Below are 19,041 nucleotides of genomic sequence, written 5' to 3'. Positions count from 1 at the left end.
AATGATCCATTAAAATTATTTTATTAATAATCAGTATATTGAATAAAATAAAAATAATCATATATTTATTTAAATTATTTTGGTGAATAGTCTTGGAATTAATTTTTATCATCAAGACAGCACTTTAACATTAAATTAAATTGCAGATTTATATAAATGATTTTGGATGCCTTCGTATTTTATCATTAAAACTGCACATTAAGAATAAATTATCAACAGACATTATTGAATTTTTAGGATATTAACATATGGATTTAGTAAATGTAACATTAAAAGTATTTTATTAATAAATTCTAAGCATAATGAAATAAATCAATAAAAATAAACAGCAGATTAAATATTCTTTAGCTTTTAATTCTCAAAATAATTTCAACATCACTACTTTTTAAAAACTCAGCCGCAAGCCCAAGATTTTCATGTCCAATCACAATCTCATATATTTTAGAATAGACATGCAATTTATATCTTGCCCAAGTATTCGTTCCTTCCCCGCACGGGCTTTTTCTCGTAGTTATTGTGGCTGTCCTCTTTTGATCAATCTTTGTTGGCAAGTGACTTGAATTTGAAGATACTCGCGAGTCTAGAAAAGTACTAAGATCTTTACACACTTCATGTAATCGCTTTTTATTGGTGCTTGATAATTTTAATGAGACATGTAGCTCTGTTTGCTGATTCAATTCCTGTATGTTGAATGGTTTTTCTTCTTCTTGTACGGACATCATGTAGTAAGGGTTCTGAAAATATCATAAATTGAAAATCAAGAATATGGTGATGGAACAATTCAAATTAGAATATCGAAAAAAAAGGATAAATGATTTATATAAATTATTACTTATCATGTTTTTGACTGTAAGTTAAATTAAACCTGCGGATTCGTAATATAAATTTATATAATTATTTTTTATTTATGGGTTAAGTTTTAATTTATCTATTTGATCTATTGAGACTTGGTCACCCCATTGGAAACATTGCACAACTCCTTGATACATATTTTAACACCTTCCCCTGATCTATCGTCACCAAATACTCTTCTTCTCACAAATGAGATATGTATAAGTGTCTTACGAAGTATAAGAGCTTGCATGTATGCTTATACTTCGTCGAGATTTTTAGCTCCTTAACATATTGTTTATGGAATTTTGTAACCATCCCAAGTCATTAGAGATATAATTATAATATTGTAAATTACTCTAAATGCATTCACATATTCAAAGATTAATTCTTTGCTGATAATTTTTTTTGGGTCTTCATGCAATATGGTGGCATGGGCGCTAATTTTCTTGTAAATTCATATTTATATATAAGGATTTAGCCGTTAAAGTATTTTTTTTTATGTTTTTTCTTATTATTATATCTACCAAGAATTTTTATAAATATAATTATTACAATATACATCGTGTAACCTGTAGCATCTGAGCTGTCATTAATATACAATTGCAAGACAAAAATTATTCCTTATGTTATAAAATGGGACGGTGTGGTGACACGATATCATAAAAGGTACCTGAAGGAACTAGATGCCACGAATCAGATCGAGACATATATACAAACCTTGGGATTGGAAAAACCCTTGAATTGATAGGTCTCGAAAGGTGGAGAGGTATTTAGAAAAGACTTTTGGTAGGAGAAGATAGCCGAAAGTATAAATACGCTGTGCCCACAGAGAGTCAAGCAAGCTGTCCCTGGGAACAAAAACTAAAATTATAACTATAAATTTAGCCCATAAATAAAAAATACTATACTCCGTGTAGAGTTGAAAGATGCAAACATAATAAACAGTTTCTAAAATTATTTAAGACAAAATATCACGAACAAGCAACTTTTATGATATTATTTTCTTAATTATATAAAAAACGGTTATAATTACTTAAGATTATAAATTTAAATAGACTTTTATTTAATTTTTTGATATGTCTATGCAATAAGTTTTAAATACTTGATTTGAAAATAATTTAAAACATCAGATAGATACCCTTGCCCATAAATTTATCATTTTAAACACTTAAATTATGCACAAATATGTTTCAATGTTCACATAAACATTTGCATAGCTTATTAATTAAGATCATACAATATATTCACATCTCTTTTTTGTAGTTAAACCAATTAAGAAGTATGGAAATGATATTTTCGCGTTGAAAATTTAGAATACACAATTTGGTAACATCTTGAATTCATTCAAAAGATTCAAATTATCTCGCTATACGAAAAAATAAAATTTACTGCAATTTATAACCCTCATTGTATGCAGCTTATATGAAAAAAACTACGATTACAACTAATGAATTTCTTTAATAATTGTTCAGAAGGTTAGTTAAAGATAAACCAACAAATTAATGTCTAGATTTTTCTTTATGTGTCATCTTTATAGAAAATAAATCATATTTACATATTTAAACAGAACTAATAAAATAATATTTCTTTGTAATTTAAAACTTTGTTTCGAAGAAAATAAAAAAAATTTAATATTATAATCATCAGTTCGACAGTTTTCTGAGTTCATATTATAAAAAAGAGTTAGAAAGCGAACGATATATCATTTTACGCATAAAATTTTATTTCGTGCTGTAAAATTTATAAATATTTCATAATCACAAAAATGGCTAAAGGACCATAAGATCTCTTTAATCAGATCACTGCTTTAGAAAAATGTTCATAAAGAAATATAATGTTAAAATCTTACCCCTTAATTTGGGTCACCGTTGCAGGTAAACATCTTTATCAACCAATAATAGCGTCAATTACTTGCCCTTGCGTTCGGGAATAATTCAAGTTGTGATGCTCCACAGTAAAGTGTATGTTTAAAGCCAAGATATTTCATTGACTATGGGTCAATCTAACAGTTTTTGCTGAATATTTTGCAGCTAAGCGGTATTATATACATTTTTTTGTTAATATAACAATGCCCTTGTGTATGCCTAATTCTTAACAACAATCGTTTAAATTCAAGATTAGATGTCATATATTTCCAACCATTCACTAAGGTACTTTCATTTAAACGATTATATTTTTTACATATTACAAAATAAGGATAGAAAATATATTTCATGCGTTTTTATTCAATTTTATAACCTTTTGTTTAATTTTTGTGCTTGTGATCTTCATTTCCGTTTACATAGCTATTAATTTCTATAGGTTTTATTATAATATTAAAGTCTCTAGATTTATCTCAATTAAATAAGTTCAAACTTTTAATTTTCTGCAGTAAAAAGACGTGTATTATCAACTGATATATTCAATATCGTAGCAACAAAATTAATATAAAAAATTTTTTGAATCGCCTCATATCATACATAAAAAAAACTTGGTCTGCTTCTTTAGGTAATTATATGTCAAAAAATAGATTCTGATTTTTTAGGTGCTTCCAAAATTCGTATTGATAGATAAGAATTATCATCAATATTTAATAAAAGATTATTATTTTTACATAAAAATAACGAGAGATCTTTTGTTTTTTTATACGATTTTATATATTCATTTTTCTTACTACAGTTTATATATTAATATGTGATAAATATTAAGAAACAAGAGATAATCTAGAGAGAAAAAAGATAGAATTTGTTAAAAATGATATAAATAAATAAATATTTGATCCAATAATTATTGCTTTTCGTGGAATTATGGTAGAATAGTTACAAAAAAATAATCCGGTTTCTGTATTATAAATTCACATTACAAAGAAAATATCTTTAGAATGCCGTTTTATAAAAATTTAACAGAAGCGCTCTTTGTGTAAATCAAGCTACATATATCGTTTTACTAACATTAAACCCGCATTTATTCCAATTTATTCACGAATAATATCTATTCTCATAATGTGACTAATATAGGCTCAAGTTTGCAAAAAAAAAATTTAACACGAAAATATCCTATCGAACGAAAAAAATTTTAAAAGGTGCAAAAAAATACAATTAACAGTTTGGTTCATTTCGCGCGCTTTTAATTCATAAAGAATATTTAATTTTATTTATAAAGCAAAAATCCAAATAGAAAAAAAAGAAAGCGTCTATGAGTTACATAAAAAAAAGAAAGCGTCTATGAGTTACATAAAAAAAAAAGAAATTTTTTTCGAAAGTTAAATGTGCAGAAATAGGTAGAACCAAAAATAAAACAGCCTCGAAAAAAATTCAAAAATTAAAATCTTATTGAATAGATAATTAATTGTCGTTCATTATATTTAGAATACACAGAAGAAACTTTGGATATGTTGATGCAAATATCCTTGAGAGTTAATCTTGTGTATCAATTAAAAATTAAAACTTATGAATCTTCCGAAAAAAAAACAATAGAAGAATTACGAAAAACAAATATTTAAATCAATATTTCATTAAAGGTTCACCAAAAATTATATTTGAGGGGGGACATAAATTACAGATATAATGCTTAAATAATTATAAAAAAACTGTTAGTTATCGATAACATACACTCAAAACGCAAAAAATATATATTTAATAATGTTTATAATATTGTTTCAAATAATTTTTATATACATTATACCGTAAATGAATATAAAATTATTGACGGCAAAAAGTCAATTAAAAAGGTTTTATATTTTTGCATACCTTTAAGCGATAAAATGTTTTTCTTTCTTCTGTTAAATAATTGACTGATTATAAGATATTATTTACAAAAACATTTATGCATAATATAGATGAAGTAAAATGCTTTTGTAACCCGGAATTTATGATGTTTTGATCATCATGAACACAAAGTATAAAATAGTAGATAAAAATTGCGTTTCAAACTTAGCCCAGTTATATCTAATAATACACAGAATGCTCTGAATCTTCAAGATGAAACAAAAACACTTTAATCATGATTTATATATGAAAAAAACAATAAGTCACATAAAAGTTATACATAATTTTTTAACTAGCTATCGAAATTGAAAAAATTAATTAATATACATCAAAATCATATTCAGTGTAGATTACAAATTTTCTGGTGACCTTAAGTCTACTTTGACTAAAAAGTACAATATAATAATTGGACTTTTAATTGACTTTATTTGTTTATTTTTCTACGTCAAGATCATTACCCTAAGAAAATACATGATCCCGAAATCGTATATTTGCTGTGATTTTATCTTGCGCTTAGATGAATACATATTTTCAAAACGTGTGATAATCTATTATATATGATTTAAAAGATAAATGTGAAATGTTTTGTGCAAAGGCAAAAATAATAATTAACTTAGAACGTAATTTCTTTTGTGAAAAAGGTGTTTAAATCTTTTCATATGATATTAACAATAAGAAAGGGTAATTTTCATGCTTTTTTTTGAATGTACTAGCATATTGCTCTATAGAAATATGTATCTTAAACCGCATGCCCAAACATTATTTCGAATAAAAAAAATAGATAATATACAAAAAATTAAAGATTGTATCCTAAAAATATTTATTGAAGGTTTTAAACATATAAAAAAAATCGGAAAAATGTTACTGTGCAAAGAATTAAATTTTTTTATATAAATCTTAACCATTTGTACATTATTTCGACTTTTTAGCATAAATCCTAAAATAAATTTTCTAGATGTTTTTCAAGTTAGAACATACAATAATGTATCTCATAAATATGAATAAATCATATTTTTTATTAAATAAAATTTTAACGGATTCTTTTATCCTAAATATTTAAATATCTTAATAAATAAAATTACGAAACTAAATTTAGAAAGCAACAAAAAAAATGCCTTAAAATTGTGGTCTTCAAATCAAGGATCCTTGCAAGTAACTGCATTTTTAGAATTGAAAGATATATTAGGACAGGTAATATATTTTTTTTAAATTCGGGTATGTGAGTGAACTATTGTTAAGGTTTGCTTCGAACCTAAAATCAAGAATTTTTCATTCATATTTAATACGTTTCAATTAATTTGAGCTGATATTTACTACAAAAAATTACAATATGAGTATACCATGATTATAAAGCACTATCTATTTTTTGATATATTTTTAAATCATGACCGCTTTTTTTATATTATTGATTAAATACCGGGATGTTTTTTAAAACACAAAAACGTCAAATATACGTGAAAGAACGCAAATAACACTAATATGTTTATGTTTACTATATTTTTTGCCGAAAAATTAAAAAAAAAATATTAAAACTTAATAGAGCCACTAGAACTTTGTCTGTAAAATTAACCTTCAATAATATTTTCGCATTTGGCAAAATTAAATATATTTAAAAACCAGGGTTTGTAAGAAATTTTCAAGAAAATATATTATTAACGTTACTATTAATATTACACAAAGAAAAATATTCAATGGGCTTCTTACCTTAGTTCTAAACTCGTATTGGGTTTCATATCTTTCGATATTAGAAAATTGCTATTTACAGGACAATGAATTCAATGATGACAAAAATCACTATATATGAATAAATCAGTAATTTTGTTGGTGTGTAGATATGAAATAAAATTTTGTATATTCAGGCTATGAACGAAAAGAACAACTCAATGTGCGTACACCAGGCATAAAAACAAATTTATGCAGATGAATTGAAATTTAGGGAAATTCTTTCTATGAAATATTTTCGTTTCTAGAGGTTTTTGGTATCGAAAAGATTCTGTTGGCAAAAAAAATTCATTAGACGGTTTATGTTTGCTCACTTATGTATTTTTAAAAAAGTAATAGAAAATGCCCATATGCAAAAGCACAAAAAACTATGTTTTTGTAGTTTCATATGTATTTATGATCAGCTTTTTTTATAAAAGTGAAATCTCATTCTTTAATCTTTAAAATTATGGTCTTTTACACGAGAATTAATATAAAACACTTCATTGCTTCAAAAGAATCGATTTTCTATATATGGAGAAATGAATACAGTAAAAAGGTGTAAATATAAAAAACACTTCTTTCGTTATTCATAAGGATTTTACACCCATTATAAAAATCAATAATATGCAATTTTCCTATACCATTAGTCAATTTAGATCAAAAGCTAAAAAAAAATAGAAATAATATAAGCACATTAAACATAGCGATTAAGATGTATAAGAAGTACAATTATCACGAAAATGATTTTTACTGAACCGTAACATGCTATTAATAACCAACACAAGACATTTGTGTATTCTTGAAATTAAAAAAATCAGATATATAGAAGCCCCCTTTCTAAAAATAAGTTTGATGCTTGATATTCATGAGGTTTATACATAGTATTCTAATAGCATCGCCAGTTCTTTGAAAACTTTGTTTGGACAATTTTAGATAATATCCATGAAATTAAAAGGTAACTATAGTTCATTGATTTATGCTAATTATATACTGATTTTTATATCTTACTTCCCAAAATTCTTGTAGATAGATCAACTAACGTATGCATTAATATGCATATGTTAATAATGATTCGTTTGCGTTTAAGTTAAAGTTTTTTATAAAGATTTATATAAATTCATAGGCACTAAAATACCTATAAAATATAATTTATATTTTTTTTTAGCCATACTATCTGAACTAACAAACTAATGTTCGAAACAGAAAAGAATTTTTCATAAATATTTCAATATATTTAAAATGAAATGAATGCCAGTATTACCAATGATTTATTTTTATCGTATTTAATAATATCACAGTGTACATTTTCAATTTGAATTTGCCATTACTTTTATTTTTTCGCATTTTCACTTATTATTTAAATATTACAATAAAATATAATATATTGTGCCTTAACATATGCACCATAACATTTCATAAATTTTTGCTATTGAACTAAAAAATATGCACTGGCGATAAAATAAATAACCGTAAAAAATTGCGAAAGAAGAATATAAAAATCTGTGGCAAGAAAGACTTCTAAATCTTATTTGTTTAAAAAAATTATAAGTAATCTACAGATACATTGCAAGAAAAGAAAATCTATGTAAATTATAATGAAAAAATTTTCAAAATCATTGCAATCTTAAATATAAATACAAAATATAAAGTGATAGTTAATATATAAACTATATTGAATAGAATCATATGGTAATCATACTAAAAACCCTATACCATGTGTAAAATTTTATTAAATCACGCTGATTTTATTAATTAGTATTGTGTACCTTATACATCTCACTTTAGAATTTTTTTAGACTTTAGAATTATTCACGTGTGAAATATAACCTGTTGCATATTTACAAGATATGACAGCTGACATTTAAAATATTATTGGTTCTGTTGACACAATAAATATTATATCAGTAGTTTTTAAACGAAAATATCTTGATGAGGATGTTATAAACTCATATCTCTGTTCCAGAAACATGCATTCTATGGATTCAAACTTATAGATTATTAGATTTTAGACCCTATTGACCAAGAGAATTTTTATTTATGATAATATTAGATAGATAGATATACTTCTATAAGTTAAGTCAGATCTACAAATTTAAAAATTATGTGCATTTTTAGTAAAATGTTTAAAAAACGCACGTGAATAACAGTGACAATAGAATACATGAAGAAGAGTTTTTATATACCCATAGTATACATTAAAGGTTGAAGTGTATCGATAATTTTAGAGGAAAGACCTAATATGAATGAACTGAATAAATGGAATACAACAAATGAATGGTATAAAAGGAAAACAAGATATCAATAATATGGCGCAAGAGTTAAGACAGGTATATATATATGAGCAAAAAAAACAGAATATAAAACTAAAAATAAAAAAAAAGAATGGAAATTTTTAAGCCTAATAGAAGTAGCTAATTAAATATAATAGGGATTCAAAAATTGTGCCACAAATCTATATGAACACTCTTTTTAAATAATAAAAGTGTAAAAATTAGAAATAAAATCCTTTTAACAGAGAAAATGCACGTGTGACAAGAGGATTTGGAGAAACTTTAAAAAATAATGCAATAAGCTCTGATTTAATAATTAAATTTATTTGACAAATTTATATATATATAGGATGTGAGCTATATAAAATATTTATATGTTAAGAAAGACTGATGTGCATAAAAACATAAAAAAATTGCGCTCTAAAAAAACATGGAAAATTTGGGAATTCTAAAATATTATTTAAATATTTTGTAAGAAAATGACTGTTTATAAATAAAATAAGAGAGAAAATCATTTCCTTAAATAAACACCATAAAGGGTGCATAAAATCTTAGTCTTTGCTTATAAACCATATATAAATGCGCATTCCTGCGGAAATAAATGAATTTATATAAGTATAAGGAGAATATGATAAAAAAGCAAATATCCGCTCTGCAGTGTGTAGGAAAGTAATACACTGTTTTATTATATGAGAGGTCTCTAATATAAATTTGAAAATAAATAAGTTTGTCTTTTTCTTATAGTAAGACATGTGATCGAGCCTATGTATGAAGGCATGGATTAATTGAAAGTCTTAGGAAAGGCATATTGTGCAGAGATTCAGTTGTGTTGTGCATTAAAAAAGGTGTATACATTTATAATTTATTAGTTAGTTTAACAATCATTAGAAAAAATAATTGTAAAACGATTTTGAGAAAAAAAAAGTATAATTATTATTATGTATTAAGTGGATGAACTGGAAACAAAAAAATAACAGTAAAATAATTAAAGTGAAAAAAAAGCATCAAGGTATTTATATTCTGCGCCTAAAAAATGAATATTACCCTTTTAGTTATTAGATATATGAGGCTATTAAATATTAATAGAAATATATATCATAGATAAATATATTTGACAAAAATATTGAAAAGAAATCAGCAGAATAAAATGAGGAAAAAATAAGAGAAATATAGCTTTTAAAGATACTGGAAATGCAATAAACATAATTTATCACATTATTATTTAACTTTCGTTTTAAAAACACGTAGAAATTATTCTTTAATACAAGATACACAGGCATGATGAGCATTACAGAAGTAAATTTATTAAAATAAATATTCGCTGGAAAAAATAATGCCTTTGATTAAATTATAATTAGAGTATTTCATAGTGACTCTAGTGTATCATACATGGGAAAACCCTGCTTTTTTAGATAGTGTTTAAATAGAGTTATATTTGAAAAAACCTTATTATTATATTGGTATGGCAACACGTCATAAATTAAAATTGTGTTCTAAAATATGCAATAAACTTTTCCTTAACACTTGACACAGACACGCAACGAAGATCTTGGCTAAATACACTAGAAAAGCGCAATAAAAGCCCATACGTCGTAATTTTCTAGAATAAGATATGAAATAACGTATTTTTTTCGATCAAGGTATAGAGAAAGCAACAACAAGATAATAAAAATCTAGATTTATAACGACATGTTTAAATGGAAAAGGAATGGCATAAACATTATACTACTAAAAAAGGCTCATAACAAAAAAAATCTTACAAACACATTGTATTTATAGCATAAAATCGTAATATTGTAATAAAGCCTAATAAAAAAAGAGGAAAATATATCAGTTGAGAAAGATGTATAATTGATTTTAATTTAACCGAAAATGAAGGCTTGATTCTTATAAATTATTATAGTATGTTAGTAAGAATAAATTATTTACAGTGATAAAAGAAAAATGATATATAAGTTGACGAAAAAATATATTGAAAATTCTACATAACCAATAAATAACTAACGATCTTTAATTTTTGCCAGCTGTTTCTTGTTGAATATTTCAAATTTTTATCTAGTCGTATAAGAATAGGGCTTTTTACGGGTTAAATATTCTAAACTGTAAATTTACGCTTGAGTAGGAAGAATTATAGTCAAAATTATAGAACTTAAAGACAATTAAATAAAATATTTATATAATAAGAAATTCACAATAAAAAAACTAGATGATCTGTCAATATGTCCCCTAATGATAAAACTTTGCCAACTAGTAAGGTTTTAAAAGTTTAATATTTAGTTAAGAAAGATAAGATGTTGATAACACAAAGAAACTAGAAATTCATGTAGAAAATTACAACATAGAATACATAGAAGCCAAATTTTGCCCCAGATTGTATATTTGTAACGATTTTAAAGGATTTTTTTTACTAAAAAGCAAATTCGGAAATTTGGGCAAAGGCATGACACAAATAAAGTGAATATACAACATTTACAGTGTGAGCGAATAAAAAAAGCAGAAGTTATTATAAAAAATAATATTAAACAATTTAATATAAACAATGTAAACATTTCACATAGAAAGCAGTAATTTAGCTAAAATTATGTTGATAAAAAATTTTTTAATATGAAAAAAGATGAAAAGAAGTAATAATCTAGCTTCCTTGTATAGTTTTGCCACTCTATTTTAGAATTCTTATATTTATTATTATAAACGAAGTTTAGTTTATAATTAGTGTTTTCAATAAATGCATCTAATGTGGGGTCGCTGAGAATACACCCAAACACACAGTGAATATAATATTATTTTATTTTTGTATTTAGCAAACCTGAAACTGGTATCTATCGATTTAAAAATATATAATATTTTAAGTTTTTCGGAATGTTTTTTGACCGATTTCCGCACTATAAATATATTATAATATGAAGAAAGAGCTTATATAGGGATAATATATAAATTCTGGCGATCAAAATAATCGACCTTTGACATTTCTAAATCCTATTTTGATAAGGAGACTAATGAATTCTAGGTACTGGAGACAAGAAACATTTATCGATATAAAAAAGTGTGAAATATATGTAATTTTTTTATATGATATTTAACTTTTAAAAAACATAAAGACAAATAAAAAGTGAAATTTCAATAAATTTTTATCTTAGTCAATAAATGCTATATAATGATAAGAAAATAAAATAAAATAAATCGTAATCTATATTTTTAAGAGTCTATTAAAGAAGTGAAAACCTGGAAATAGTTTTATTGATATTAAATTTTGAATTATAGTCTCGAATTAAGAGCATTATATGGGGATAAAATTTTAGCATACAATATATTTACTTTAAAGTTTAAAATTGTATTTATTTTTAAAATTATGCCTTAATATAGCATGTTTTTATCCAAGTTATAATGATTTCATTAGTGAAAATGAAATTCAGCATTTAAACTATATAGAGTATCTGAATTGATAAAATTATTTACAAAATATATAAACAGATGATTTTTATAAGCGCATTCGCCACTAAATAACCTAATATGTATTTTTTTTATAGATTCTTAGTGCATGAAAACAAAAATCAGATTAAAAAAAAACTAATCAACTCAATGCTTTTATGATAAGATATTCCGTAAATTTGTAAAGATGATTCTATAATAGAATGGGACAATTTATCATAAATAATTTAAAAATATTTCGGTATTTTATAGGTAACAAACATTTAAAAAAATATATTTTACTATTATAAGCGGTATTTAGGATAAAATAATATACTTCTATGCTATTCAATAAATTTTTTAAATAAGAGTAAATTATAGACAAAATAATACATGATTGCGATACAAAATTACAGCACATTGGGTTTTAACTGTTCTATTTATGGTTGTTTTAACAAGTAAGAAATAATAAAATGCATGACACCTCAGAAAATAAACATAGTTTTATATATATAAGATCGAGAAAACATGGCTATTAAACTATTTTATTTTTATGAATTTATTAAAGCTTGAATTGTATGTTTAGACATGAAATTTACCAATAATTTATTTATAGTTTCAGCATTCAAAATATATTAAAATAAAGATTTAGTTTATATCGTATTGGGTAATCCAATAATAGCGGAATCATATCTTCAAACAATAGCATTGAATAAAAAACTTGAATGTATGAGTTTTGAGCGTAAAAGATGTATTGATGAGAACTGTAAGGATGGTATGCTTGAAAAGAGTATATATCAAATCAGTAAATTAGAGCGATTCAAAGTTTTGCGTGATAAAACATGTTAGGTTACAGAAAATTAGCTCTTAATTATATAAAAAACAATTTATATCATACTTACAAGAACTCGAAGTCAAAAACAAGTCGAGACAAATATATAAACTATAGAATTGAGGAAAACCCTTGAACTTGTAGGTCTATAAAATAAGAGAGATATCGACCAAGATTCAAGAGAAGATGGTATAGCCATGATTATAGATATGATGTGCCTACGAGAAACAAATCAAGTATGCTTAAAGAGAAAAATTTCAAATACATAAATTAACCTATAAATAAAACGCCTACATTAAATATATTTATTCTATACAGTATTTTTTATTTATGGGATATATTTATGGTCGTAATTTTAGTTTTCGTTCTCAGGCACAGCTTGCTTGATTCTCTGTACGCACAGCGTATTTATGTATTTATTCTATAAATACATAAGGATGAAAAGAGGTATCAGCCAAATCAATTCTATAGAGCAATCTAAAGTTTTTCTTATACAAGTATAAAAAATTAAAAATCAAATTAACCCATAAATAAAAATCAATAGTTATATCTAAATAAATATTTTTGTCATATGATATTTAGGTAGAAAATTAATATTTAATATGTATCTTAAACATAAAAAAGTGCATAGAGTTAATTTTCATTATATAAATCAATTTAAACTAATAATTTGACATTTATTTTCAAATGATAAGACTGATAATATTATTCCTTTTCCTCAGCATCATCAACTTCATCATCCTTTTCGTGCACAAAAGCCTGTTTTGCACTATCGAAGAGGGCCTTTTGCTGTTCATACAATTCTTCCAAAGTTAATCCACTATCTCTGAACTTGTTAGTTCTTCCAGGCCTCATTTGACTTATTTTCATATGGTCCTCATAAGCAACAGTGCATTGATCAACATAATTTTCGTATCCAAGAGATTTAAGAGATTCGAGAACATGATCATGCGTAATAGTTTTCTTATTATCTTTTTCACAAATACCATTCGCTTCTGCTGTAATCAAATGAATAAATTCAAGTGCACTCTTCATAACCAAATCTTTTACCTCACGTGAAATTGTTATTCTTTTATCGGCTGTAGCTACGGTGCTTGTATTATTTTCTATCCCAGAATCGCCTTCTTCAATCTCATTCTCTTTGAATTTATCTTTCTTTGTTTTCTTACGAACTCTTTTTCTTTTTATCTTTGATTCTTCAGTTTTTGTATCTTCATTTTCCTTTGAGACTACATCCAATAAAATATTCGGGCCTGGCGTCTTTATATTGCAGCTTTCTACTTCTTTCACCAATTTTCTATATGTTTGAAGACCAGATACCACGGCATCATTTATTATCTTATCTAGTGTTGCTTTTGGAAGTGTGAGATCCTCTTCTCCAATTTTCTCTAAACTGTCGTCATCGGGACCCATGTCTTTCTTTGTCTTTCGATGTTTTTATTTATATGTAGGATAGGGCCCAATTAAGCGTGGTGCTAGATTATTGGACAGACATATGAATAATAATAATGAAAAACCATAAACTCGATAAAATATCTTCGTACATTATTTTGAATTTTAATGTGTATATGACATTCTTAATTATCAATTCAATTACATTTTATGTTAGTTTAATTAATTTCACATAATGCCAGCTTCTATTTTAAATTAGATACGAAATCTTCGTAAATCGCATTCAATAATTTCGAATGATAATACTTTTCTGTAATTCCCAAATAATTGATTCAATTATTTTTTATTTGATGCATATAGCCTTCAATAATTATTATTACTAATATTATTAAATTGTATATAATTATTATTCGGCTAGCATCTGAGCTGTCATTAATATACAAGCGTAAGACAAAAATTATCCCATATGATATAATTTGGGACGGGATTATGAAACAGCATATAAAAGTGACAAACCAGATTGTTTCAATATACAAAGCTTGGGATTGAGAAAAAACCTTGAATTAATAGGTTTCGAAAGGAGCAGAGAGGTGTTGAAGAAGATAGCCGAAAGTATAAATACACTATTTTCACGGCAAATCAAACAAGTTGTACTTGAGAACAAAAAATAAAATTATAACCATAAATTAGCCTTATAAATTCTAATCAAATTTACTTTATTTATTATGTTTTACTTCTATTACTTTTTAGGAATTTCGCTTTATACTAATAGGAACTATTGCTTAACTGACGCGTCTCTCTGTGGAACTCCCCCAGCACTCATTGCCACCCGTAATCACCGTGGATTAGGCCCTTTCTCATAGGCGGCAGTCATTATGTGGAGGGGATGTGAATCTGTCTACTGTTCATCGCTAAGGTATACAAGCTACAACCACACTCTACACTTACCTATATCTTTGCTGAACGGTGTGGGATCTTCTTTCCTACTGGTGGTACAGTTCAGCGGCTTGCACATCAACCACCTATTTCTCATGGCTTGTCAATTCTTTATGGTTTATCTTTTATTTATAACTGGCCGCCCCCTTGGCTATTTTTCTCAGAGTAAATTCGTATAACATAAAATACTATTTTTTATTTTTAAAACATATATAATATCATGATTCTACAATACACGTGATATTACTAGCTAATAAATTAAGGATAGTACGCATTTATTCCCATTAATATGCAATTTATTGATTTTTAATTATTTAAAGTAAATTTTTACCAATAAATAACTGAAACGCATTTAGGTTGCATATATGTTTTTCGAAACCATTTTTCTTATTTCCTTTTAAAATTAAATAATCAGCCCATTGCTTCATGATGAAACAATCGCGGGAATCTCACTGAAGTTGATGAAAGATGCATGTTTCTGAAAGCCATAACAAAACCAATAATCACATTATACTTTTCTTTTTATTGTACACGCGAATGAGAGCTCCATATTAAAATATCTTTATGCTGTTTTTATTTAGATTTGGTTTCTTTTGAAGATATATTTGATAGAATCTTCGATTATATAATAATAACAGTAAAGCACCGGAATGCAATCAAAATATTTTCAGATATATTTAAAGTTGATGGGGTTTCTGTAAATTTTTAAACATCTAGCACTTTTATTTTGAATTATGAATATTCAATTTACACTTTTTGATAAATTAAAATAGAAAAAACAATTAAATACACATTAAAAATCAAATCATGGAAAGTTAAATTTTATGAACACCTGTTTATAAAAATGTTTTTAATAGAAATTCAGCAAATTATAAATTTTAATTCCTATGCATAATTATGACATTAGAAAATAAAAAATTTTTTTTTGTTGATGGTAATTTATTTATATTTAAATATTAAAAATATTTTAAAATTAAAATCTTTCTACCTTTAACAAAGGTTTATCTTAAACTTTACTTCCATAAAAACAGTGCAATTTTTTCTAGATTATTTTGATACTTAATAAAAAGGCTCTAAAAATATCGCTTCTGAAGAAATAACAAAAACGAAAATTTAGTTTTAAGTATATTTCTCATTTCGTTCTTTATATAAGCCAAAACAGAAACAAAAATTATATTATGTAGTTGCTTTTATGATTAATTTGGGGCATTATGAAAAAATTAGTCTATTAAATTTGTAAAAATGTTACTTTTGATTCAAATCTAAATCTATCTTGTGCTGAATTTTTTAAACGTTTTTGAATTAACTCAAAATTTATTTAATTTTAAATTATCTTTATCAGATGTATATTTACGCCTAATTTATTGCTAATGCCTTTAAAAAATCCAAATATTATTGTTTATATAACACAAATAAATTCATTTTAATTTAGTTACCTTCACTTGTAGGAAATTCCAATGCCTATTTAAAGAAGAGCAAACTCAAATCATGAAAGAAATCATAAAAACATAAATAAGTCAAAAGTAAATAATATAATTCGATGCATTATTTTAGATTATTCACATGGTTATTCGGCCAATAAAGCTCTATATTTCTATCCTTTAATCAGGTATTCGAAATGGTGACTGCAATAAATTTATCAGATAAATTTTTTAATAAGCATAAACAGCATTAATAAAAATAAAAAAAATCTTAATGAATTTAAAATTTTATATTTAAAACAGGCATAGATCTTATTTTCAATAAATAGAAATGTATCATCATTAATAATGATATTATTTTAATATTTTAGGATTGGTAAACCCCTTGAACCAACAGTTTTTGAAAAGAGGAGAGGTATCTAAAAAAAAGGATATACTCAAGAGTTTACATGATGTGACTATGGCAAATCGATCACGTTATGCTTGAATAATAAATTTGGAGTTGTAGCACCAATATCAATCCATAAATAAAAAGATTGATAATATTGAATTGGCGCAATATATTCCTGCAAAACATTATACATTAAGTGGGCTTTCTTCATTTTAGTAAATATTAAATTACAGTAATAAAATTTTTATAATTTTATTTTTGTATCATGATTGTGATCTAACCAGAAATAAAATATGCATGTAAATTGGATTGATAGATAATTATTTTAGAGAACGAATAAGAGATAATAAAAATTATTTTATCCACAACAAACTATCTGTCATAAAAATCTTAAAATACAGACATTTATATTATTAGATACATTATGCATTATGATTACGTCAATGAATGAGCTAAATATAAAGGTATTTATTTTTTGCAATTAATATTTTTTTAACATTTATTAAGTGTCAACCAAATCTGTACTATATAGCAATCTAAAGTTTAATTTGCTCAACTATAAAAAGCTAAAAATAAAACTAACTTGCAAATAAAAATCTATTTTAAATCATTCTTATCATTTTCCACAAAAATATAGTTAATTTATCTTGCATTTCACATAATGTATACGAATTTTATCATTTTTTCCTTTTAATTTGTTTTTTAGTATATATTAAAGGGTAATTCATTGAGAAAAAACCGATCTATTTACATAATTTTAATGTATCGTTTTACTTATGTTGTATCTTTATCAGAATCATATGATAATTATTTAATATTTTACTTTCTTGAAGTATAAATGCCTCAATTAATAATTTTAATGCGTTTGATTCGCTTTATCATATTCATTAGTGTCTTCTAATAATATTATTCTATATTTATATCTATTAAACCCGAAATTTGCGTTAATTTACGATTTTACTCAAATTCGAATCATTTTTTTACCAAATTTTGCTTATACGATAATATTCCCCTTATTGTCAGATTAGTATAGTGACCATGGTTCTCACATTTACATCATTAAAGCTCGAATCCACCTCGCGTATAGGGATTTTTAAATTAACTAGCCCATAAATACAGCAAAAAAAATGCGATTCACACATGTGTGCCACCCAAGTTAAAAGAAAGATTTATGTTTTGAACGTAAACCTTTTTTGATGCCGAAGAATCACAAATCGATTGCCTAGCACAGGTCAAGTGATCAAAGTAATTATATGATAAAATTAAAATGTTTTGCAGAAGCTGAAACCTGATTGACGGGAAAAGTCAAAAATGCTAAAGCTTTCTTCAATTTAAAAGATTAAAAATTTCCCACTATTGCAAAAAGAAATAGAGATTTGAAAATTATGGATAAAATAAAGTGATTTTAAAATTATTAGGCAATCCTTAATTATGCTAAAATGGTATCTATTATTATTTTCGACTTAGTATTTATATTTGTGGTGTCTTTATATAATCATTCTGATATAGAAACTCACAATCCTGATATATGTGCGTTTTCATACAAATAAATGAATGTCTATAGTCTTTCAAGAAAAACATTTTTAAAGTGCCCATTTTTAATTTATGAACTAAACACATTAAAACAGTTCATCTTTTTTTTATGATAATTATTAATATTTTTAAAATGCATAATGATCGCTGACCTACAAAAGTATATGATGAATACTTTGTAATTTTTTTTCAGAATATGATAATCTTTTAAAGTATATTGCTTTATATATATATAGATAGCAGAAAGCCCCCGAAAATCCATAAAAATTAAATTTAGTGTTTTAACATTATCGGTGCATCTAAACTAATTTGCACAAAATGCCTAATTTTTCATAATATATTTTTTTTTATAGCTTTTAAGAATGATAAATGCATGAAAATATGTGATATTTAATTTAAAATTCTCTTAAAAATCTTTTGTAAGCTAAATACATATTTTAGAAGCTGATATTATCTGCACATTTTTTAAATAGATAAAATCCAGGCTAAAAAGTTATAAAACCATGTTCAATGTCATATGGATAGCACATTTAAGTATTTTGATTGAATTTTTATACTTAGTAAATATTCCAAT

At 25.1% G+C, this 19,041-nt stretch overlaps 1 protein-coding gene across 1 annotated transcript in view; it reads right to left on the bottom strand.

Annotated features, from left to right (window-relative positions):
* Positions 1 to 13,499: 13,499 nt before the first annotated feature.
* Positions 13,500 to 19,041, bottom strand: part of LOC147068683 (uncharacterized) — a 51,520-nt gene continuing 45,978 nt past the window's right edge. Inside the window, exon 5 of the mRNA XM_085951881.1 lies at positions 13,500 to 13,653. Coding sequence (XP_085808007.1) covers positions 13,500 to 13,653 — 154 coding nt within the window. The remainder of the gene's footprint in view (positions 13,654 to 19,041) is intronic.

This window comes from Rhyacophila brunnea, unplaced genomic scaffold, assembly GCF_057557595.1.
Source record: "Rhyacophila brunnea isolate RB1 unplaced genomic scaffold, BYU_Rbru_1.0 scaffold_28, whole genome shotgun sequence".
Lineage (NCBI taxonomy): Eukaryota > Metazoa > Arthropoda > Insecta > Trichoptera > Rhyacophilidae > Rhyacophila > Rhyacophila brunnea.
This window is presented reverse-complemented; position numbering and strand designations above follow the sequence as displayed.